General features: G+C 41.9%; 1 protein-coding gene across 1 annotated transcript in view; it reads left to right on the top strand.

Annotated features, from left to right (window-relative positions):
• The window catches only part of USH2A (usherin), a 581,084-nt gene that overhangs the window by 551,620 nt on the left and 4,449 nt on the right, over positions 1–25,015 (top strand). Inside the window, exons 64-69 of the mRNA XM_074989966.1 lie at positions 10,454–10,663; positions 13,830–14,068; positions 16,067–16,284; positions 18,874–19,050; positions 21,808–21,891; positions 23,527–23,771. Coding sequence (XP_074846067.1) covers positions 10,454–10,663; positions 13,830–14,068; positions 16,067–16,284; positions 18,874–19,050; positions 21,808–21,891; positions 23,527–23,771 — 1,173 coding nt within the window. The remainder of the gene's footprint in view (positions 1–10,453; positions 10,664–13,829; positions 14,069–16,066; positions 16,285–18,873; positions 19,051–21,807; positions 21,892–23,526; positions 23,772–25,015) is intronic.

A 25,015-nucleotide genomic window follows, 5' to 3' on the forward strand; every position in this document is an offset into this window, starting at 1 on the left:
ATGCTAATGAAACCCAGATTTATATTTCACTTAAGCACAGTATTGATTCTGCTGTCTCTGCATTGGAGGCTTGTTTGATGGACATAAAACTTTAAATACAACTAAATTTTCTCCAGCTGAATTCAGATAAAATCAAAGCTCTATGACTGGGCCCTCTGTTGTTATTTACCAGGGTTCTGTTTGATGGATATAATATTAACATTGACATCTACTCTGAGATCAGACATTTTGGTGGCATGCTTTTTCTGTAGATTTTTTTCCCTTCCAGGAAGCTCATCCAATGAGGCCTGTGCATCAAGCCTGGGTATAATGATTTGTAATGGTGGATCAAGAGAACTTCCCAAAAATACTGGAGTGATTAAAGGGCTGCATCCCTAGTTCTTAGGCACTTAGGAACAAATGTCTAATTAAAAGTCTATGGGACTTAGGTTTCTAAGTGCATGTGTCACTTTTGAAAATAGGACTTAGGCTCATAAGTCACTAAGAACCAGATTACTAGATGTGTTTAGGTGCCTATTGATGCAGATGGGCCCCATTGAAAATTCAGTTCATTCCTACGCACCTAACTCTTATTGATTTCAAATTGGAATGAGGTACTAAGCACTTTTGGAAATCCTAGTAGGCACCTATCTACTCCCTTTAGACACTTACATACCTTTATTAGTCTGGCTGTTGGTGCTTTTGAAAATTTTAACCCCATAATCTGAGCTGGTGTAAACCATGGTTTATACTGGTAGCTGTACCTTCATAGTCTTTGACAGACCTATCCCAGTTTATACCAGCTGAGGGCCTGGTGCAGCCAGTTGAGTATCTTGCTTCATTGTCCTTTGGCTTGGGAGCACTCTGAATACAGTGCACTGATTGTTGCTTTACAGAAACCCAACTGAGCAGTCTACAAACAAGAATGATTCATCTGGCTTTTCTCAGCCAAAGGACAGTGTGTGTGTGGGGGCGGGGGAGTGAGTGCATGTAGGAGAGGGAGCTTAGTTCTTTTTCATTTGAAAGCAGTTATCAGGGCATAATATAATCACCCAGCTCCTCAAAAAGGTTATGGTATATTGGTCCACTTCTCCATAACCCCACAGATACGTAAGAGATCAAGGACAGATATTTAGAACTTGTTTTTTTCTCCTAAGTGTTTCTTTCCTGGCTTAGGGGCAGACAGTGACTGTCCAAAGGGCACCAGAAACAGCAACATTCAGCCTTCCCTTCAGGAAGAAGAAGCCCTGTCTAGGGATGCTTACGCAAACATAGGGAGGTATGCTCTGGAAAGAGCACACAAGTAGCTTGGAAGCTACTAAATCTCCAGCTATGAAAAGACATTAGCCTAACAGTTTCTTCATATAGGAAGGTTGCAGGAAGCAGCTTCTGAGGACTCTGTCCATCCCTGGCCCCTGCAGAGCACTCTTTCTTACTGGGGCTATATGAAGGGTCTGGGAAATGCACTTTGAGAAATACCTGAGAAAGTGGAGAGGAGTGTTTTGGGTGCTCCATTAGGATTCTCAAAGATAGATGCTGCTTGTATTCTTAATGTTCAGGGGGCAGGATGTTTCCTGAGTTTGTTTAGCTGCTTGTATAATGTTAATGTAGTGAAACATCCAACTACTGAAAATATCAAGCATTTGAATCCTCTTTGTTGTGTCAAGAAATAATGGCAGTGGTCCTTTTTTTGTTTCCCTGTCTGACAATTTTTTTGGCTCAATTACAATTTATGGTGCTTAGTTACTGGTAAATAACTAAGTGACTCTTCTGGCTTAAATTGGGGTGAAAGGACTATCTCTATCATTAGCCGGCAATGAATTTTCAGCAATTCTAAGTATCAGAGGGGTAGCTGTGTTAGTCTGTAGCGTCGAGAACAAGAAGTCTTGTGGCACCTTATAGACTAACAAATATTTTGGAGCATAAGCTGTCATGGGCAAAGACCTTGTGCTCCAAAATATCTGTTAGTCTATAAGGTGCCACAAGATTTCCAGCAATTCTAAATAACTTTCATCTTTTGTCTTACTTCTTCCCATCTATCCTTTCAGCTCACTTTTCCCCTTTCATTATTTTCAGAAACTTGCAATAAAATATGATGGCATAAATTCAGTACAATTTCCTTCCCTTTCCCTTTCTTATAAGATTTTTTTAATAATTCCTGGTTTCGGGTGAACAGTGTTTCATAATATTTTGGCATTTAGGCTTCTGATGTCTGCCTAGACTTGGTGTTCAGACGTATGTGACAATGACTAAACAGCCACAACAAAATGGCCATAACCATGATTTTCCCCTCCCCACCCCAACACTCAAAATGTGAAAGTTCAGTTTGTTTCTAACGTCATCTAGAACAGTTTGCCTCTACTTAACTCTAAGGGTCTCGGTACTTCCGCATCTTCTGAAGACATAGTTAGATGCCTGCTGAAAAACAAAGGGTGAGTGGGACCTCAGAGTCAGACAAATGGAAACTTCCTTGAGGTTTTGTTCTTCAAAATCCACCATGTCCACTGCACAGTGTGCAGATTAGAAGTAAATTAAGAGAACATTCTGGTTTTAGTAAATCCAGAGTAATTTACTTGCTTCACTGGTGTAACTAAGATCACAGGTCCAGACACCTCTTACAGTACTGAAATGTGTCCTTCATTTTTGTAGGGTTTATAAAAAGGAGGAGACAGCAATTCTGCAAACATTTCTCCACCTTTGGAAACCTCAGCTGCATGTCACTATATGACCACAGCAACATTGTACCAAATTCATGCACACGGGTGAAGTGTTTATGAACAAAGCCTAGAGATTTGTTCATTTAACTAAATAATGGTATTAGATCAGATTTATTGGCTTCCCAAGTTAGCCGTGAACCTATTAAGATACAACTCTGGCCAGACCTTTTTTAGTATATTGTGATTCTGACATATTCAAAAGCTATGACAAGCTATCCTTTAAAAAGACATTAGTGTGAATACCATGGGAAAATATACCCCAGGGCTGTAGATGAATTGATATGATTTCCTTGATTGTATCTTTTTATTTATGAGGCATAATTTATGAGTACTGAAAAGCAAACTAAAATGAGTGATGACTAACTACAGCCAAAGTAATAAATCAGTAGAAACGAAAAGAGTGGTGATTTTGATCGAATCTATTGAATTAGCTGTTGCCCTTAGCCATTACAGGTATTGGAAAGACCTTTTAATATCTGCTTATCTCTCTCGAGGGAATGGGATAACTATATCATTATATACCCATAGGAAACAAATTATTAAATTGTCTGCTTTTTAGGGTTTAACCTGTTTACATCTCTTATTAATTACTGGTTTAACAAAGCATTATATGAAACAAGCTCCAGTTACATTTTGAAATGATTTTAAATCCCAAAACTGTTTGCTGTTGTTTCCCAACAAGAATGGACTTAGCATTACATAACTGTTGATGTTTAAGAGCATTATGTGATTATTAGTTAAGACATATAGTAGTGTTAAGAGGCTCAAACTAGGCCTAACACATTATAGAATCACTACAAACCACGTCGGGAATTCACCCAGCTTTATGAGTGTCATCTGAAGGCCTTGACTCTGAATGTTAATTAAATGCCAGAAGGGAAGGAGGGTGTTGTAACTGGACACTGGACAGGTATTTGGAAAATCTCAGTTAATTGTATGACTCTGACATAGACTAGTCACTTATATCTCTTTGTGCCTCAGCTCCCCATCTGTAACATGGGGATATAATGACGTTTCAGAGAGGTAGCTGTGTTAGTCTCTTTCAGCAAAAAGAATGAGGAGTCCTGTGGTGTCTGAAAGACTCACAAATTTATTCACGCATGAGCTTCGTCAGATGCATTATGCCAGGAGTAGTGAATCGTGGAAGGCTACCAAAGAGATTTGTTGCAGCTGAAAGGAAGCATAGCCACTCTGTCATCATTGAAGAATGCTACACACTCTCTACTTACAAAGGTTCTGCTCTACTGGGATTTATGGAGAGGTGCTGCGGGGTCACTTGTGAAGAAGCTAGCACCAACAACCATGCTACGTGAATGAAGACCTGGGACTTTTACTGCATGCAAGGACTGTAATTATGCTTGACCCCTCTGCACTGTCTTCAAGTTACCAGGGCATAATGAAATGCACTCAAGGAGCAGACTGAGCAGAAATCTGAGCCAATAGTGATAATCTCTAAACCATCATGGAAGATGGGTATGATTCCAGAAGACTAGGAAAAAGGCAAATATAGTGCCTATATATAAAAGGGAAATAAGGAAAACCCAGGGAATTTCTGACCAGTCAGCTTAACTTCTCTATCTGGAAAGATAATGGAACAAATAATTAGGGAATCCATTTGCAAACAACTAGGAGAAAAAGTGATAAGTAACAGCTGGCATGAATTTGTCAAAAAACATCATGTCAAGCCATGACAAGATAACTAGCCAGGAGGATGGGGGAAGCGGTAGATGTGGTGTATCTTGACTTCAGTAAAGTTTTTGATACTGCCTCACATAACCTTTTCATAAACAAACTATGGAAGTAGAACCTAGCTGAAGCTACTGTAAGGTGAGTGCAGAACTGGTGGAAAACTGTTCCCAAAGAATAGTTGTCAGTGCTTCACAGTCACACTGGAAGGCTATAACAAGTGGACTGCAGCAAGGATCAGTTCAGGATTCTGTTCAATATCTTCATTAGTTGTTTAAATAATGGTAAAGAAAGTATATTTGTACAGTTTGCAAATGATATCAGGTTCAGATAAGAGCAACACAAATGAGTAAAGGTCTAGAAAACATGAAGGAAAATTGAGGAACAGTGGGTTTGTTTAGTCTGGAGAAGAGCAGACTGATGGTACAGAACAAATGTCAAGTACATAAAAGATTTTTACCAGGTGGAGGGAGAAGAGTTTTTTTCTTCTTCACTTCTTCCTGAGGATAGGACAAGAAAGAATGGGCTTTAATTGCAGCAAGGAATTTTAGGTTGGACATTAGAAGAAACTCCCTAATTGTCAGTGGGTTAGGCACTGGAACAAATTGATTAGGGATGTTGTGGAAGCTCCATCATTGGAGGTTTTTTTAATAACAGATTTACACAAACACCTGTCAGGGATGGTCTAGATCAGGGTGAGCAATAAGCAGCACATGTCCCAGACATGGTTTGCCAGGGATAACCTCTGGCAAGCGGCCGGACACTTCATTTACCTGCGTGTCTGCAAGGAAGGTCACTTGAAGGTGGTGGTGGCTGTAGATCACCAGTCCTGGCCACTGGAAGCTACAAGAAGTGGTGTCCTGGTCTGTGCTACTTCCTGTAGTTCCCGTGAACCAGGAACAGTGATCTACCACCTATGAGAGCTTCAAGTGACCTTATCTGTAGGGGTGTGGGCAAATAAAGCATCTGGTCGTCCTGCAGCAAACCACACGCAGCCCATGGGCTGCATATTGGCCACCCTGAGCTCGATGATACTTAAACCTTCCATGAGTGCACGGAACTGGACTGGATGGCCTCTTGAGGTCCCATCTAGTCCTATGGTTCTATGATTGCTAAACTTGCATTAGCCTAAGTATGAGTGTTAGCAAATCCTCTCTTTCTAACTTTCCTGAGAATCAGAAAATGTAAAGGGACTTCCCTCTCATCTCTTCAGTATATGCTTCTACCATCATTTGGGAGGCAGATGAGAACATAAAAGCTCTTTTCACAATATTGCTACTAATTAACTGGGACCGTGCTTGGTCAGTGTCAGGTGGTCAAGAGCTCTGGCTTCTTTCTTCTAAGTCTATATCTACTCTTTTAACTCAGGACTGTCTCTCTCTCCTGGGATACATTAGGTGTTTTTGGTGTTATTTTGGCAGCTTCTAAAGGGTTTTCCCAAACCCCTCCTCTGCTGTGCCTCTGTCTTTCCAACCTCACCTCTGCCTCACATCCTTCCCCACGTGCACCCCATCCCCACGCCTACTCTTCCCTCCTAGGAGCTTTCTGAACACAGACAGGCAGCTCATCATGTTGCTCTGGAAGCACTGGGAGGGTGGTGGAGGAGTTGGTCAGCAGAGGGCAAAAGGTGCAGGTAAAAGAGAGGTGGGGCAGAAGGAGAGGGTGGGGGTGGGGGAAGAGCTTGGCTGTCACTCACTAATTTTCCTCTATGGGTGCTCCAGCCCTCGAGCACCAATGGAGTCAGTGCCTATGTCTGTAGCCCTTTTATTACCCATTAGTTGAGAAGTCATTTTATTTGCCCATTGATGCTGTACTTTTCTTCTGCTGCTGGCTCAGCTAAGCTATGACGGCTGTTGGCGCATGGAAATGAGGAGTAGGAAGGAATCTCAAGAGGTCAGTAGCTCATCTCCCTGCCTGAAGCCATGGTTATGTCTAACCCTTCTCTTTGATTCCTTTTAGAATTTCCGGTACAGATTGAATAACTTTACATATTATCCTATGCTGATGCAAAGAAATCAGTTTTCTTGCTCAAAACTTTAGCTCCCTTGAAAAGACCTGAGGTTTTTAAAGTACTACTGGGACTTTTTCTGCATAGTTAGGGAGATGAATACAATGACCTAACAGGCTTTTTCCATCTTTAATGCCTAAGGTTCTTTGATCTTCATACATGTGGGAAAACCAAACAGATTTAATTTCCTTCAATGAGAGCTCTTGGTACTCAGCTTAGCTGAGCAGTTGGCCTTGAATTTGGGAAAATGAATATGCTGGAGAGACCATGGATATTATTGTAGTTATCCAAGGCATGCTTATTGCACTAGAATGAGGCAGCTTTTTCAGTATGTTGAATAGTAACAAAGAGGAAGCCGTGCTAGTCTATACACTATCAAAACAAAAAGCCGTCAAGTAGCACTTTAAAGACTAGCAAAATGGTTTATTAGGTGAGCTTTCGTGGGACAGACCCACTTCTTCAGACCATAGCCAGACCAGAACAGACTCAATATTGAGTCTCTTCTGGTCTGGCTGTGGTCTGAAGAAGTGGGTCTGTCCCACGAAAGCTCACCTAATAAACCATTTTGCTAGTCTTTAAAGTGCTACTTGACTGCTTTTTCTTTTTCAGTGTGTTTCTTATGACTGAGCTCTGGAGTACAGTCACTTGGAACCCAGGTTTTGCCACTTTTTGACTGAGCTATCAGACTTTGAAGCTGCTATATGACCATTTTGGGTGATTACAGTTCACCAGTCTCCAAGAACAAGGTTTTGTAGAGGCCTATTTATGAAGGAGAAAACAAACTTGCTTACCTGTAACCGGAATTTACTAGTTCTCTGAATATATAGTCTCCAGAGAGCTTCTTTCTCTCTGACCCTGCTTCAAAGTGCTGTCTGGGCGGATGGCCAACAAATTGATGAAGAGGTCTGAAGTACTCCTCCTGTAGATGCTTTTGGAGCCCCTTCATGGTTTCCTGAGACACTGCAGCTGCTAATGGCAATACAGATTTTGGCAGGGTTCTCAGCCCACATACTATGATGTAAGACTTAATGATTATTGAGACAATATATTAAAAGAGTTAAACAAGAACCTTATTTTGATAGTTTTCTCCTCTCCATGCACTGTAGTCCCTCATGTTTCCACTCATATTGGCAGTCTAGTGCCATGATCACTTCTCCCACACACACCCTTGTTCTGCTCTTTGCTATCTTAATTTTTATGCCTTTATGCAATATATATATATATATATATATATATAGAGAGAGAGAGAGAGAGAGAGAGAGAGAGAGAGAGCAGGTAATGCTTCTGTCAGTAGAATCTTTGATGAATGTTATTGCATGCCCCTTATGGTAACTGCATCACACCTCAGAATGATGCAGTGCGACTTCTATCATTTTTGTTTGTGTGCAAAAGTATACCACATAAGCATTACATTAATCAGAGTAACAAGCTGCAATGGTTCAGTAATGTTGTATGACTGCAGGGGCAAATGGCAGCAGTTGGATATATAACTCTGATTTGCATATACACTAAGATAAGAGTCTAAGTATTAACATTTATGTCAGCAATTAAGACTTAGATGTAAGAATCTCAGAGTGCTTGCTACCACTAATACTCACAGCACTTTCCTAGGGGAAGTACGTTTATGCCCATTCACTCATTCACAAATGGCTAAGCTGAGGCAGAGTGAAGTTAAATGATTCGTCATTAAGACCTCACAGGCATGTTCCCATATTTCAGAATAAAACTCTTGAGCATTCCACCCCAAGGTGGTACTGAGTCAGTATGGATGGATCTATTCGAATCACACCCTGCCTAAGAACTTGCCATCCATGAAGACCAATACTCCTTAAAATGAGCAACTACTGTCAAATCTTTGTAGCGGCAAGGACTTAACCGAGACAAAGTGTTTGGCCTATTACAGTAAACTCAGAGGAGTTTGACTTTATGAAAACCTCTTTGCAGGTTTCACTGAAAGGAAAATATGCTGCACAAACTTTTTGGTGTAAGCTCATTTGCAATAGAATTTGCTTTAGTAGTAGTAAGTGCTAGAAAGAGGATGAGAAAGGAACTTTGATTTTTTGATGTTAGTTGACATCTATGGTTTCTGAATCACATCCTTTAAGGTCCTTGTATGTTTCCAGTTCTCTCCCACATCTGACCTCTTTTCAAATGTTTGAAGCTCCCTCAACATAGCTGTTGTAAATTCAGAAAACTAAAAAGTTTTCCAGGGTCTGTTTTTTTTTAAAAAAAAAAAAAAAGAGATGAGAACTTTAGAAAAAAGCTTTTCCAGAAGAGATTACATGAGAACATGTTTTACTGTAGTCAGAACTGCTCAACATGAAAGCTTACTAAGGAATACTTATACTAAAAATCACTCAGACAGTCCTCTTGTATTGCCATTTAGATCTATCATTCTGATTGATCACTATGTGGTTGGCTATTATTGAGCCTAATTTAACCCTATACACTCACACATCCATCTATTCTGTCTATTGTACCTGACATTCTACAAATTACTTACTCATGCAAATGATGACCTAAGGCAACCTTTTATGATATTCGTGTTTAATTATACAAATGGTTTTTGATAAATAAGATTATACATCCTTCCATATGTTTATGCACTCCTTGATGAAAGCAAAATTTAATTTTCATGCAGATTTGTTGGAGACTGTGTTTAATAAGTGCTGAGTTTTATGTAGTCTGCAAATCAGTCTGTTTTTGGGAAGCTGACAAAATCAGTAGGCATAGTTCATAGAAATGTGCAGTTTTTAATCTGGCCTAATTCAAGCTGCTGTATTTTGAAACCTTGGAAATGAAATCACTTTCCTTGTGCTAGTATAATAAACCAAATCTTATTGCAAAAATAAATGAATACGGTTAGAGGTGCTGATTTACCCATGTTTTTCAATGTGTTTTAGTTAGATTATATTTTGGGTTACTGAAAATCTTACAAATGATTAATTATGTTAATAGATTTAGTAGCGTGGGGTCCCTTAAAAACTTGCCACTAGCTTTAAATAACTAAGGTGCTCCTTCTGTAATTGGACCTGTGCAAGGGGAAACTTAAATCCCATGCAGAGGCACATTGCCTTATTTGGGGCTATTCATGGGCACAAAGGCATAACCCCCAGGATGCAAAAATAGCAGGGTCAGGTCAGTATTTGCAGTTTGTGCTTGGAATTTGCAGTAGGCAAGGGAATGCTGCTCTTTCCGGAGCCGTCCCATCCATAGGACAAGGTGGGGCAGCCACCCCAGGGCCCACGCTTTTGGGGGCCCATGGCAGCTACGCTACCCCATCCTATGGACAGAAGAGACAAGGATTATCTGGAGCAGGGCACAGGGGGTGGGGGCAGGTGACAGAAGCAGCAGGGGGTTCCCTCCCCTGGCTCCCCCACCTCCACACTCACCATGTGGCATGAGCCACAGCCTGTGCCACACCTTCCCAGCTGCTGAATCCTGCTTCCCCACAGAAGGCTCCACTCTGACCCATCTTCAGAGAAGAGGGGCTCAGCAGGCCAGGAGGGCACGGCAGAGCTCCATGTTGTGAGTGCATGGGGGAGGGAGGCGACCCCCTGCTGCCGCTTTCACCTGCCCTGGCACCTGCACCCTGCCCCACGTAATCCTCAGGCATAAGTTAGGATGTGCGTGGAGCACAGAAGGGGCAGGGCCTGCAGTATGGGGTACAGGGGTTGCCCTGGGGTACCGGGTGGGGGGGGGGTTGCCATGGGCCAGACCCTCCCTCGGAAAAGGTTTTGCCATTTTAGGTGAGATGTGAAAGTTTTCTAGTGCTTCCTCTATGTACAATACTACAAGTCTCTGTTCTTAGGTCAGCTTTGCAGGAACCTCATGAAACTCTTCTAAGCCACCTTAATCATAATGGTGAAAAACATTTCACTCCCCTCTATAAAAGAACTGATCAGAACCAGATGGAGGCACTAGAGAAATGCCATTACATTGTCATAAGTTGTAGCATAGTTTCATCCCGCCATCGCTAAAGCCGGGTTAGCCCCATCAATGCAGCACTTCCCAGGAATGCTCATCCCCTTGCACAGATTGTTTTTTGTTTTGTCTTTTCAAGGTCTGGTCAGTAAATGCTGCAGGACGGACTCCTAGCAGCTGGGCACGCTGCAAAACTGGCCCTGCCCCTCCAGAAGGCCTCAACGCACCCCTGTTCCACACTGTGGCTTCTACGTTGGCTGTGGTAAACATCAGCCCTCCTCTTAAACCAAATGGGATAGTTAGTCTCTACAGGCTGTTCTCTAACAGCACTAGAGGGACAGATGTGGTGGTAAGTCTCCAGTCTTTTGTATTTCCAGCTGAACTCGACTTTTTTTTTTAAGGGTTTTGCGTATGTTTGCTTTTTTACTTCTACCTGGCAGTGCCCTCCCTTGCTTGAGGCAGGACTGACATCTCCCCTTGGCTAAATGTTGTGCTTCCAGAAGAATTAATCTTGACTCCCGTGTCTTTATCATTGTGTTAAATAGTGAGAATGGGAGGTGGGTGAGGCGGGGTGAGGAGGATCCAATGCAATGCTCGTGGGAGGTTACTGATTATGCTGGTGTACACATTTTCAAAAGATCTGTTAGCCCAAAAAGATCGAAATGACCATTGATAACAAACCACCTGCTCACTTTGGACATCACTATGCTTTGACCTTTACGGCCAAAGAGGTTGCCCTTGAAAGTTTTCCAGTTGACAGAGGGATAAGAAGGTGTAGTAGTATACAAAATAGTGGAAATAGCTGGGAATATTCAAACAGTATGGTAATGCTATCTGGTTATGCAATGCAAAACTGAAAAGTTTATAACAACTACTGCAGTGAATGTGTCTCAAAGTACCGATGAACTCAAAATTATTGTTTTATAACATATAAATCTCCAAGACTGTTGCAAGTACTGGTAGGAAAAGAGCAAGAGGCTTTCACTTTGTGTCACAATTAACATGTAATAAAGGTGCGTATATATCATGACCTGCCACATGAGCCTCTTCTGTGACCATCGTCATCTTAGCTGCAGGGGCATCTGAAAAAGGTATATCATATAGTGTGTCTAAGGAGTCTCATCTTCCTCTGCTTCTTTCAGCCCTAAGGTACCTGCATGGCCTTCCAAAAAAAAACAAAAAAAAAAAGTACAGCTGCTTGGGAAGGTGGGGGATGTACATAAGTACAAGTCACCTATGTTCTTCTGGAAAACTACTTAGTAAAAGTACACACACACTACTTGAGTAAAAGCAGCCGTGCACACCCACACACATCACATCTTTATTGTAATTAAGTACCTGGAAGTGAAAGCAGCTGCACTTTTACTCAAGCAACTTTTTGGGTACTTTTCCCCACCTCTGCTTTTGTGGCCTGTTAGATTCCACATGGAAAAGAGAAATATCACTGAGAATGAAAACCATGCACCCAATGGTTAATTGTCATCATTGTCCTTCTTTAAGCAGTGTTGGTGGGAATGTAATGATAACGTTTAAAGTAGTAGCTGTTAGGAAAACTTCCATGTACCGTTGGTTAAAATGTTTAAGTACTAGAAGGCCTAGGGCTTTCAGGCTGTGATAACACTGTGATCATCTGATGTGGGTTGTTTATTACTTTTGGTTTGAGCCTGCAAAACCATAGATGGCGTCTCAGTTCTTTGCGGCATCCAGGTTTGTTCTGAAGTTCAATTTCAGTAACTCAACTGCTTAGGCAATAGCCAGAGAGTTTGGAGTCTGTGTATTTGGAATCAGATAGGGGTTCTGCCAGTGGGCGTGAAGCTGTAAGAAACCAAGTGTAGCATGAAAAGGACACAGTAAATGGCATTTCCAGCACTCTCTGAACCTGGAAGAACTAAACGTCGTGGACTCAGGGAGCCCAAGGAGGGTTCTAGATGCTCTCCCTCTTCTGTATGCTGCAGAGCTACACTCCATGGCATCTTCTTGTTCCTTAGCACACAGGGACCTTTGGAGTGAGGAATGAGTAGACTTGCATTTTGCAATCTACTGCCCTTTCCTCCACGTACAAAGAGATACCCATCAGAGAAGGGAACTGCTACAGTCGTAAGACTTCAAGTGAGGTTGTAGAGCAGCTCTGTTTCTTGTCAGGGATGTATTATAAGGCAGTATCCCACCAATAGCAAGATAACTTTGCCATGTCAGGAAATCTGCTTTGTGTAATAGGGCTTGAGAACAAAGAAAACTACAACCCTTGGGCCAAGGTAAAGCGGGAGGGAGAAGTACCCAGAGCCGAACTGCAAAGGCAAAATGCCACACGAGTCTGAGTGAACTCAGGCTACTATTGTCAGCTTTCCAGAGCTGTGCAATTCAGTGACAAATGGGAACCTCCATCTTTCAAACACCCCATTTCTCGTGCTTGGCCACCTCCATGCCTTTGAGTCGATGTCACCACCTGCCAAGGCTTAACTGTGTTCACCTTTCATAGTAGTATGTGTTCAGTCTCCCACTACCTCAGTTTATTTTAACACTGTCTTTCTTGCGTCACATTGCTGTCTGTAATCATGAGCCATCTGTCTACTGGTACTGATTGCATGGCCTGTCCTTAACCCTCTTCTGAGGGATCAGCTGTGTCCATATCAACTTCAGCCTACATGTTCTTGTCACTGCCCTTTCCTCTCTCCATTTCTTTCTCATCTCATCCCCTCTGACATGCCATGTGTGTATTGTGCCTGCAACGGTGCCTTGCTTCTCCTTCGTTGAGAGTAAGGCATTATCAAACTCTGACTCCATGTGCTTTCTCTCTTGCCTTGATGCTCTGTTTCCTTGCTGTCCACCCTGGGACTCCGTGGCCTGTGCCATTTACCTTGTTTCATCACTACAGCAGGTGGTTACTGTGACTGAGACTGCTTTTTTCTACATGCTGTGATTTCGTTGGATCTCGAAACCATACCCACAAATAACTGCAATGAAGTGGAGAAACAGCAGTTCCAAGAAGCAGCATGGTTATTTCCTGCCATAACTTTCTGCATTGTTCCTATGCACACACATTTCTTTGTGGTATTTAACTCAGTTTCTCTTTAAAGGCAGATGGATTCAGTTTTGCCTGGAGGGTTTCCTGTGGGCTGAAATAGAGGACACATCCCTTCTGCGCCTCTTGGGCAGGGTATTAGCACCATACACGCTGTGTATGCAAAGAATTCCTTGGACATTCCTTTGACAATGCATGCTGTCTTTTGAGGGCCAGCAGGTGTGATCCTCATAACACTGCACAAGAGGTGTTTGCACATAGCTGTTCCACTAGTGCAGACCATTAGAGGACTAAAATAATGGGGAACGCTTTGTTACAGACCCACCACGCTGGGTGAATTTCACTGTTTCTGAGTAGATGATGAAAGATAAGATCAAATCTAGATTCCCTAGACATGCCAAATCAAAGATCCTACCACTTAGAACATTTAATTAATCCCACATAGCATTTAGAGAGCTCGGCATGGTGTAAAACTCTCTCTCACCTTTTGCAGTTGTCTGAAGGCACTGGTACCCAACAAACGATACATGGACTTAAACCTTTCACCACCTATTCTGTTGGCATAGAGGCCTGCACTTGTTTCAACTGTTGCACCAAGGGGCCAGTCGCCCAGCTAACCACTCGGCCGGCTCCGCCCTCTCAACAGCCCCCTCCATATGTACATACCATAACCTCAAGGACTGCTTTTTTTCAATGGAATTCACCTCAGGCACCCAATGGCATTGTGGAAAGGTAAGGAGTCAGAATCTCATTTAGACTTTCAGGCCAAGCAAGAGATTTAGATGCACAATTTCCATTTATATCCTTGGGAGTTGTATGGCTAAATCCTCTAGTCATTTTTGGTAATCTCATGTCCTGTTTTTAGTTTTCTTGTATATGTTTGCAAATGATGGTGATGATGATGAGCTCCAAATTGGTGTAAATGCCATGCAGAAGAAATCCTTCCAACAGGAGTTTGTCCTCTTTGGGCATCTTCCCACAAGCAAACATTGTACAGGTAGCAGAACTTTGTGGTGTGTCCTGCATGTTAATAAACTTGGATTTTGCTGGGGCAGTAAGGGAAGTGAATTCCCAAGTCAGGTGCCATTGATAGAAAACTTCCTCTCTGCCACTCAGCGACTGTTAGCAACAGGCATAGAAATCAACTGATGTGAGGGGAGGAAAGAAGGAAGAGCAGTGCTCCCAGGACTAGACAGGACTCAAAGCACAGGTTTATATATCAGAGTCAACACCTTCATTTGCACTTGTAAGCCAATCAGTTACCAGTGCAATCTATGGAGACAAGTATCAGAGGGGTAGCCATATTGGCCTGTATCTCTGAAAACAATAAGAAGTCCTTTGGCACCTTTATAGACTAACAGGTATTTTGGAGCATAAGCTTTCCTGGGCAAAGACGCATCTGACAAAGCGGTTCTTTGCCAACAAAATCTTATGCTTCAAAATATCTGTTCGTCTATGGAGACTAAGTATAAATTTTTCCATGCAGTAAGTCATTCAATAAAGGCTCATTCCTATCCCATTTGGATCATTGGGAGCTTTTCCATCCAGCACACCGAATAGAGGCAGGCTGCAGCATTCTGCTCTACATGATGCTTCTGAGTACTTTTCCTTTGTAGTCTCATACAATGTTCATCATAGGATTCAAAATTAGTCCGTATTTTACAGTATCATCGACCTAGTCACACCAGACCCCAGATGATTTTATTGTATATTTTGTATTAAAATGACTTTTGTGGAGGCATATGGTTGGATCACGTACATTATCTTGTATTGCCCCACTCCCCAAATGCCTCACAGCCAGCTTACTCAGTAGCGTGGAATTATCTTTAACCACCAATGAAAGATGCATTAATGAGAAACAAAACATTGCTGCTATTCTGCAAGCTGAAAACCTGATTAGACCAAATTGCCATGTAGAATGCTCTACTAATCCCCTGTGCCGAGGTCCACCCATCAGCCTTCCACAACATATCTAGTTTTCAGGACAAGGTTGTGTCCTGGAGTTCAGTTCTGAAGCAGTTACTGTAACTAGCAACATGCTCCCAGAACGGCCACCTGTTTCCCCTCAGAGAGGGACAGTATGTTCCCTCATCTTTAGCATACCATACGTCAAAGCCCAAACTGGCAGCGTCATGGTATGTGTGTGACAGAGAGAGTATTTAAGTGATGGCACTGCACGATTATCTTTGCCCAGAAATGCAAATAAAAATGGGCTTGAAATGCACCCCTGCTAGGGCAGGGCAAGGATTAATGTCTCCACGTGATTTTCACTAGGATCTTAATGAGGCATGTGCAATTATGCACCAACAAATAGTAGAACTTGCTGTTTTCCACCAGCAGTAAGTTGAGAGAGTAACTGGCACCGCAGAGCTATAGATATTTTATAAATACCAAAGATAGGCAACTAGATTTAACTACTTCCTTTGCAGGTGCAAGCAATTAGATTTGAGTACATCTACAGTTTTGTTGTAAGCACAGAATTGCAGGTGTCAAACTACAGTACAAGCATAATCGCTGGTGGGGGGGGACATGGATTAGAGGTCATCAGCCTGGAATCAAGGCCAAAGCATTAGATATTGAAGAGGATTTAGAGTGCCCAAAAGTAATGAAGCTGAGGTCCATCTTAACTGGTTAACCAGACACCTAGCAGCCAACCTGAAACAGCACTCAGTGATCACTTGTTTGTTCCCCCAATAAGACCTTCACCAAAATGTCAATCTTTTTCTCTAGCTATGAACTTCACCTCTACGCTGTTTGCCCTCTACATTTACAAACAGAAGCAAAGATCTGTAACCCGGGACCAATTGAAGTGAAGTATACGGGTAAAGGACAGAATGCCAGTGTGAGTGATCTTCAGCCTTACACAACCTACAACATGAGAGTGGTGTCTTACAATTCTGTAGGCAGCAGTGCTTCAGAATGGACCAGCTTTACTACCAAGAAGGAGTGTGAGTACACAGTGATGATAAAGAGCAATTCCAGAGTCTAAAATACCAATCTGTCTAGGCCGTGGAACTGAATAGCTCCAGAAAATACATCTGGATCACTTAGTCTGTTCCCATCCACCATTCAATTGCTCTTACTGTTCAGAACTATTTTCCTGACATTTACCTTACCTTTTCCTTTTTCAGTTTGAACTCCTTGGCCTTCCATTGTGAATTCTGTTCAGTGGGAAGTATTAAGCATGCCATATTTCTCAATAATGTATCCTAACAAGGCAACCATTTAAAAAAATGAAATCTGCTCAGTAAAGTAGTAGGCAAGTTGTAACAATAGTTGAAGCAAACAAAAAGGGGAAAGAAATTTTAAAAGAGGACTTTGTGGGGCTTAATCCTTCAGGGTTTAGTCTCAGAAAGGTAGCCGTGTTAGTCTGTATCTTCACAAAACAAAACAAACACACAAACAAAAGCAGTAGCACCTTAAAAACTAATAATATTATCTGTTAGGTGATGAGCTTTCTTGGGACAGATCTGACACTGGAAATTGAATTTGCATTCTCTTCCTCCAGAAGCACAGGCTTCTGCCATTTGAGCTAAAGGAAAATCTTCTTTTAGTTCTCAGCAATACAGAGCCTATGATACTTAACTGAACACTACTGATTTGATCTAGCAGAGAGCTGTGCTATGCATTAGTAAATTAATTACAATATTACATCAGCTCCTCTATGCTGCTAAAATCATTGCAGTCTTTCTGGTTCATTGTGTACCCTGCACTGGGAAAACTTAAAACACGTAATTAAAAAAGGAGGCAGTTTTATGGTCATTCTTCGTTGTAAGTGCAGTGCCAAAAGCATAACAAATGAACATGCCTGCATCACATAAATGAAGCTGCTTTCATCTAAGACAATATTTGGGGACTAGGACTTGATTATATACTAATAGACTGCACAACTGATTGATTAGTAAGGGCAGTGAATTATTATACTTGAATTGCTGTTTGTAAAGCTTTTTAACTATCTCTGAAAATAAATTAATGGTTGAAGAAAAAAGCTTTAGAAGTGAATGGGTGCCAAAAGGACATATTTCACTCTTAAAGCAGTTGCAATAAATATTGCTTTGATATGAAAAATGGCCTTCAATTATACTTAATGGTACCAAAGGTAGTTTACCTGTAAAATGGGAGGGAAAAATGCAAAATAGGAGACAAATATGCTACCCTCTAGGATATGCTCATCAGTGGTATTGCCCTGAATAGGAACCTTGTATGGCAGTCAGTGTTTGAAGCACACCTGGCTGAAAGGAGTCACAGATCCAGCAAAGCTCAGTAGCTCTGTCAGGTCACTGAGGCTATGTCTACATGGTGGGAGCTATTTCAGGATAACCCTCATCTGTGCAATGTGCCCCTCATTTTGAAATAATTTTTGAAATAACGGGCACACTATTCCACCATCCCTGTACACCTCATCACAGGAAGGAAAAGGGGTGCTTAAAAATAGGGTTTTATTTTGGCGTGGGATTGTTTAGACAGTGCCCCATGAGGAACTAGCCTATTTCAAAATTGATTTGAAATAAGCTAAGCAAGTGTGTAGCTTATTTCTAATTAAGGCAGTTGTGTAGGCATAGCTTGAGTGTGCGCATTTCAGCCCTGCCTAGGGTGAAAAAAACCCTTATGAGTGATTGGTTTCCTACACATCTGTCTCCTATGATCTAAGCAGCCAATCAGAGCAATTGTGGCCCCATGCAGAATCCTCTGGAGCTCATTTTAGTCTCACAGAAGTGGAGGAAAGAGAGGGGAGCAGAAAGAGCCAAGCAGCTCCTCCCCTTCTGTGAGAAATGGGATGGCTCCTTTGTTCATCTCCACTCTGCTCCCGATCCCAGCAGCACCTGCCCACTACAGTCTGAGGGAAGGAGTGATGAGCCCCAGGAGGAAAAGTGAAGCACTGGCAGCAAGAGCTTTTGTGGAGGTGGGGGATGGCCAGGGCACAGCCAGTATTTTCATTTTCATAGATGATAGTTACCCCTCCCACCCCTCAACACACACATTTTTCTTACCACTCTAAGCACTAGAGCTTGTGATGTTGTTTCACAGAATGTGGGCTTGGCCTGCTACACTGTTGTAACCCCCTTAGCTCCAGCAGAGTTTTACCACCGCAAATAATAGAATATAATTCACTCCTGGTGTTGAATTTTTTATGGTCTGATCCTTAATTTGTGGAAACAATTTGCTTATTAGTTATTATTTATTTATTACAATATTGCCTGTCAACATCAATCTAGCTGGCCTTCCTATTATACTAGGCATTGAACAGTCACATAGTAAAAGACAATCCTTTCTCTAAGGAGCTTATATTTGAATTTTTGCAAATTTTCCTTGTGGATTTTGCTTAGGATACAGATACAATAATTTCAGTGTGATAATGGAAGGGCTGCTTCCTGTTGTAGCCTTTCCTCATTTTTTTTTTCATATGCGTGGGGTGTGACAGTGCCTGGACCATTTCTTATTTTATGTATTTATTTTGTGCAACCCCATTGAGATACTTATGCCCTTATTAATGAAGTTTGTTTTTTGTTTTTGTTTTTGTTGTTTTTTTTTGGCAGTACCGCAGTACAAAGCTCCGTTTTCTGTTGTCAGCAATTTATCCATGATCTACCTAGACTGGAGTCACACTTTCCTACTGAATGGACAGCTGAAGGAGTATATGTTAACTGAGGGAGGCCAGCGTGTCTATAGTGGCTTTGACACCACACTGTATTTACCAAGGACATCTGACAAAAGTCAGTTTCAACTTCCCATTTCTGTATCTTAAGGACTTTATTTATCTGGTTTTATTACGTGTTAAATTTTATTAAGTTTCCCAGATAATGCAAGGTACTGGAATGCCTCTTTAAATTTCTAATTGCCTTGAAAAGCTGATGATGTAAAGATAGTAGTAGGTAGTCCGTCGTGTGCGACGATGATGTCTTGAGTTTCCACAGGCTCATTGGTTGTGGACTCACATGTGGCTGAGAAGTCCAAGCTTTCACACTGGGGGCAAGGGAATCGTCCTGGCTCTGTTGGTGTGGCTGCCTCTGTTGCTTTCTCCTCTCACGAGCATCAAGGAGGCGTACGCGTCGCTGCTCTTCAAAGTTGTCATACGCATGTCATACGAGAGCACACTGGCCTGTTCGGTCTTTCGCATGCTGCTGTAGCTGATCTGGTTTTAAACCAGCATGAGCAATGTTGGCCTTCACGCAGTCTTTATACCCGTTGCGAGGCCTACCTTGATTCCTTTTGCCCTGGGAGAGTTCACCGTAGAGGAGTTGCTTAGGGATTCTTGACTCCTCCATTCGTCCATGACATGCCCTGTTCAATGAACCTGGGCTTTTCAAAATCATGGTTTTGATGCTCGTTGTTCCTGATCTGTCCAGGACTTCCAGGTTCTTAACTCTGTCCTGCCATCAAATGTGCAGTATTGACCTCAGGCTGCATGTGTGGAAGTGCTCCAGCAGTTTTATATGTTTTCTGTACAAGGTCCAGGTTTCACAGCCATACAGGAGACTGGTCAGGACTACAGCCTTGTACACTTTCAGTTTAGTGGACTGTCGGATATTGTGCTGATTCAACACTCACGCTCTCAGACATCCTAGTGCTCAGCTGGTCTGGCAGATTGTGGCATTGACTTCTTTGTCAAGGGAGCCATCATTGGCTATCACACTGCCAAGGTACTTGAACTCCTCTACTGTTTTTAACTCTGTTCCTTCAACAATGATTGAAGTGGGGAGAGCTGTAGATCCTGGAGAAGGTTGAAAGAGTTACCTCAGTCTTTCCTAGGCTGATGGTCAAACCAAAGAGGCGAATGGTGTCAGCAAACTTGTTGATGATAAGCTGGAGATCAGATTCCTTGTGTGCCATAATCGCATGGTCGTCAGCAAAAAGGGCTTCAAGGATGAGCCTCTCAAGTGTCTTGGTTTTAGCATTCAGACGACAAAGGTCGAAAAGTGACCCATCAAGTCTGCATTTTATGTAGACTCCATGGTCCAGGACCCTAACTGCGTGGCTGAGGATGCACGTGAAAAAGAGGTTGAATAACCCTGGAGCCAGCACACATCCTTGCTTCACACCATTAGACATCTCAAATGGATCTGAGGACTCGCCATTTGAAAGAACAAAGCCAGTCATGTCATTGTGGAACAAGCGTATGAAGTTAACAAATCTTCTTGGGCAGCCAAGTTTTGACAGGATAATCCACAGGGTTTCTCTGTTGATGGTGTCAAATGCCTTGGTCAAGTCTATAAAGACAGCATACAGATCCAAGTTCTGCTCTGTGCACTTTTCCTGGACCTGAGGAACACCAAAGATCATGTCAATGGTGCTGCAGCCTGGGCAAAAACCACACTGTGCCTCTGGTAGGTTCTCCTGTGAGATGCTGGTGATCAGACGGTTGAGGATGACTCGAGCCAAGATCTTCCCAGAGAAGGGAGATGCCCCGGTAATTTCCACAGTCAGCTTTGTTGCCCTTTTCTGGAAGAGTGAGATGATTGTGGCATCCTTAAAATGATGCTGATCACATCCCCTCCCCCCAGCCTTCCGGATACTTGGGATCCACAGGGAAGAGAGACTTTATGCCATGGAAGGTTATCACCTCCACATTGTCTCTGTTGTTGCTCCTTTCATAGTTTGCACAAATACTACCGGAACTATATACTGTTATAAAGTAACTTAGGCCTGAGAAAACCTTTCTGATTAAGACACTTTTTATAATGTTCAAAGTGCTTTCCAAAGAAATATGAACTGTCCTAATCTGAAACAATGTTTAAACTACAGCTATCCTTCCAAGTAACACAATTTGGAGGGGCAAGGGATTACTGTGCTGGACAGTGTATGCAGACAGTATGGTAGCAGTTGGACAGAGCTTTGCCCAGCTGTCAGTTGACAAGCTTAAATATGCCCTTCTCTAATGTAGTTGCTTAATAGCTGTGCAGGTAGGTGCAGTGCATCTCACCTCCTGACTTGATAAAAGAACTAAAGCCAGTTTCAAAATGCTCCTATTGTAATTGAACACCATTTCCTTACATCAAGCAAAATCACTAGCTCTCGAGGAAATTATGTCTCAACAAAAGTTCAGCCTTTCAAATTTCAGCCTTTTTGCTATAATCACCAAACAGTATATTTAACAATGGGAAGGGTTTGTTTGGGAGTTTTATAATCTTCCCATGATGATAGACAGGGCTGAGGGTTTTTCTTAAAGTTTCTTTGAAGAGTGGCTGTCAAAGACTGACCCAAGCACGCACTGTTTCATTTCATTTGAGAAGTTATGAGCATATGCAAATGGATGGGGAGGAGTTATAGGGGAATGTAACAATAACTACTAACATGATCACAATAATATACAATTTATTATCTGAAGATTAGTGCACAGGGCTTCAGTCTATACTGGGAGACACTGACACTGACAGCTCTGACTGTGGCACGTCCACGTCCCATAGTGATTTTGCTTGAATGCAGCCACGCATATTAGCACATTCATTTATTTATTTTCCCTTTTTTTTTAGCTTTTTTCTTTCAAGTAACCTGTACCACAGACGAAGGGAGCGCCAGCACACCAGTGATCAAATACAGCACAGCTACTGGACTTGGTAAACACATAGATATTACCTAGCACCTACTAATGTGTGTATTTGTGCTGAGCTATTAGGTGTAACACATATTGGGTCAGATGAGATTTGGAAATAGAAGGTGTTGATCTGGTCCAAGTTGTTTCTCAAAGTGCTAAAGTATGTGGATCATGTGTGTCTGTCACCCGCTGAATTCATTCAGGAACTTTTTTCGTACGGAAGCAGGAGCACTCTTGATGCCTTTTTTTTTTTTCCCCAATGAGACTTTCACATGAAGTTCTTTCCCACTTAAAAAGAAAACGAACAACTGCAAAGTCTGCTAATGAAGGACATTCACATCACACTACAGAGGGTAGCTCGCTGCCCATTTTAAAGATGAAATATAAAATATATCAAAACCCTTTGGGCCCTTTATTATTCTTTCAGAAGGTACAGGAACAGCTTTGTGATTACTGTTTTAAAGGCTACATGCTGAGTTTCTTTTGGTTAAACCTTTGGAAGACCAAGCCTTGACCCACTCTTGGTCGTAGGTGTCTTGGCAGGAGTGGAATGGGGTGGTGACATCACAATCAAAAGGCTGAGAAAGAGGGATGTTGACGCTGGGCCTGATCTTACTGAAATCAATGGAAGGATTGTCTTATGCGCTGATAAGAGCAGGGCCAGGTCCATGGCAGGCCCAAAGAACAGCCAAACAGAGAGGTTTTGCTGCTGTTAGATACAGAGGAATGCAGGGGTAAATGCAAGGATCATCTTGTTTAGTTCTTGCTCCAGCAGCGGTATAACACAGGGAAAGATGTAAGAACCCTACAGAAGGCAGTAATCTGCACCCATATTAAATCTTATCCTGATTTCTGATAGAGATTGGCTTAAAACCTGACAAAGTTTAAACAGTCCTTTAAAAACCATTTTAGCAGTCAGCATTATAACTCCATACCTTCTTGTAAGTGTCCAGTCCCTTTCTGATTCTTGCTATGCTCTGAGCCCCAACATCCTGTGGCAGTGATCCCACAGCTTTTATACGTCAGCCTTTGTTAGGGCTCAAGTGCACTGCCAGCTTTGGCTGCATTGCTGCATATCCTGCAACACCACTAGTGCTAGAGTAAATTTCCCCCCTCCCCAAAAATGATCAATATTTCTAAGCTGTGCAGTAACATGCACCGTGCATTGAAAAGAATGAAACACTTTGTATCTTTTTCATGTGCCTGTCCTAAGCTTTTTATTTTAGTTGGCCTCTCTTTGTTCATCCTCTTTCATTTTGTGGCTTTATTGTTTTATAGTTGGTGCAGGGCTATAATGCTGCAGAAAACTTCCTGTCTGCACCTCTTTGAAATTACCCATCATTGTTTCAACTGTTCAAGGTTACTTTGATAAACCTTTTTGAATTCCCCCCCTCCTCTTTCCTGGAGATGCCAATGCAGTGATTTCCAACCCAGGCAAGCAGTGCCAGGACTTTAAGCATGGTCTCTTGAGTGCAGTAAGCGTTTTATTACAGCCCACTAGCATATTGAACCATTACACCACCTTGAACGTAAGTGCAAATAAGCACACAGTGACAAACTGCTTCAAACTCCTAATTTATTATAAAATAAGGGGACAATCTATTACTAAACTGCTTTCTAAAATAATGTTTCCTTTTTACCTCTCTAGATTATACAGGTCCTATAGCAACAACTCCTGGAGAAAAGGATGAAGCAGAGAATAAACACGCAAAATTTTACACTGAACTGTGGTTTGTGATATTAATGGCTGTTCTAGGTTTGATCCTCTTGGCTATTTTTCTATCCTTGATCCTACGAAGAAAAATTAAAAAACAACCCTATGCAAGAGAGAGGCCTCCTTTAGTTCCCCTCCAAAAGCGGACACCACCAATGACTGTGTACTCCCCAGGAAACACCCACATGGTATGTTGTGCAAAGCACAAACAGTGTGTTTTATTTTAATTGTACAGAGTTATTGAAATGTAACATATGTTACAAAGGACAACATTGCCTTCTTAGGGCATTAAAATAGTTTAAATGTTGTAAGAGGAAAAAGGTGCACTGTCTTTCACCTGAGAGGGTATCTGTAAATTATATGTTGGAAACAAGTGGCAGCTACAATTCAAATAAGTGACAAAACTTGTGTGGTATTTTTCTTGACCAGACACCACAGTAATGAACGTGGTGGGAAGAGTCAGATGTGTTTAAATCCTTGAAAGACATGGTGTAGGATATCCTTAATTTTTTTGTATTACTGAGGTGGTTATTCTTCACTGATTAGGCCAGCTCCTTAACTGTTGTAAATCAATAATAGCTTCACTGACTCAGTCAAGCTATGCTTATTATCCAGTTCAGGGCAACAGAGGGCCAGCAAAGGCATCAACTCTTGGGTTCTAACTCCACAGCCATTGGTTTTCTGGGTGGAGACCTGTGTCATTCACTTTTCTGACTGGGTACTCCTGGGCTGCACAGTTCTAAATATATTTCCCAGCACAGACAGATTGTCCAAGGACACCTGCTTGCTCTCTCTTCAGACTGATTGCCAACAGTTATGAGTTACTACATAGCATCTGCAAGCCTACTTTAATTTTATGGTAAAAAGCACGTATTAAAACATGCTTAAACGTATTAAAACGTATTAAAAATAATAAAAGAACTACAAACAAGTTTACGAGAGTCCATCCCACTCCTAAAATGGATTCTGGAAGTCCCAGTCCTTCCAAGGTCACTACGTGGAGCCATGGTCCTGTCCATTTCCTGGATAAGGAAAAAGGCTCCGAGTCTGTGTAAGCCCAAGTTATTTATCCCCAAAGACTGTCTCTTGGAACCCGGAGACCTCAATTTCAGCAAGTGTACATGCACCTTTCTGAGGGGTAGTTCCAACATTTATCTTTGGGGGAGAATTTGCTCAAGATCTTTGCTAAGAAAATCCACTTTACATATACTGTTCCAAAAAGCTGTTTGAATCTTCTCATGCCTTCCAGAGAGATTCCTTAATCTTTCTGCTGAATGGATTCTTTACAATCTCACAATAAATATCTGAATTTTTAATGGAAGGAACTAAGGTATACCTTACTTCAATACAATTCAGGAAATTGTTCATCGTATTTCTTTTATACCAAGTTGCCCCACTATTTAAATTAATCCAAGGGCAAAAGAAATAAATA

The sequence above is a fragment of the Carettochelys insculpta genome, chromosome 3 (genome assembly GCF_033958435.1).
Source record: "Carettochelys insculpta isolate YL-2023 chromosome 3, ASM3395843v1, whole genome shotgun sequence".
Taxonomy (NCBI): Eukaryota; Metazoa; Chordata; order Testudines; family Carettochelyidae; genus Carettochelys; species Carettochelys insculpta.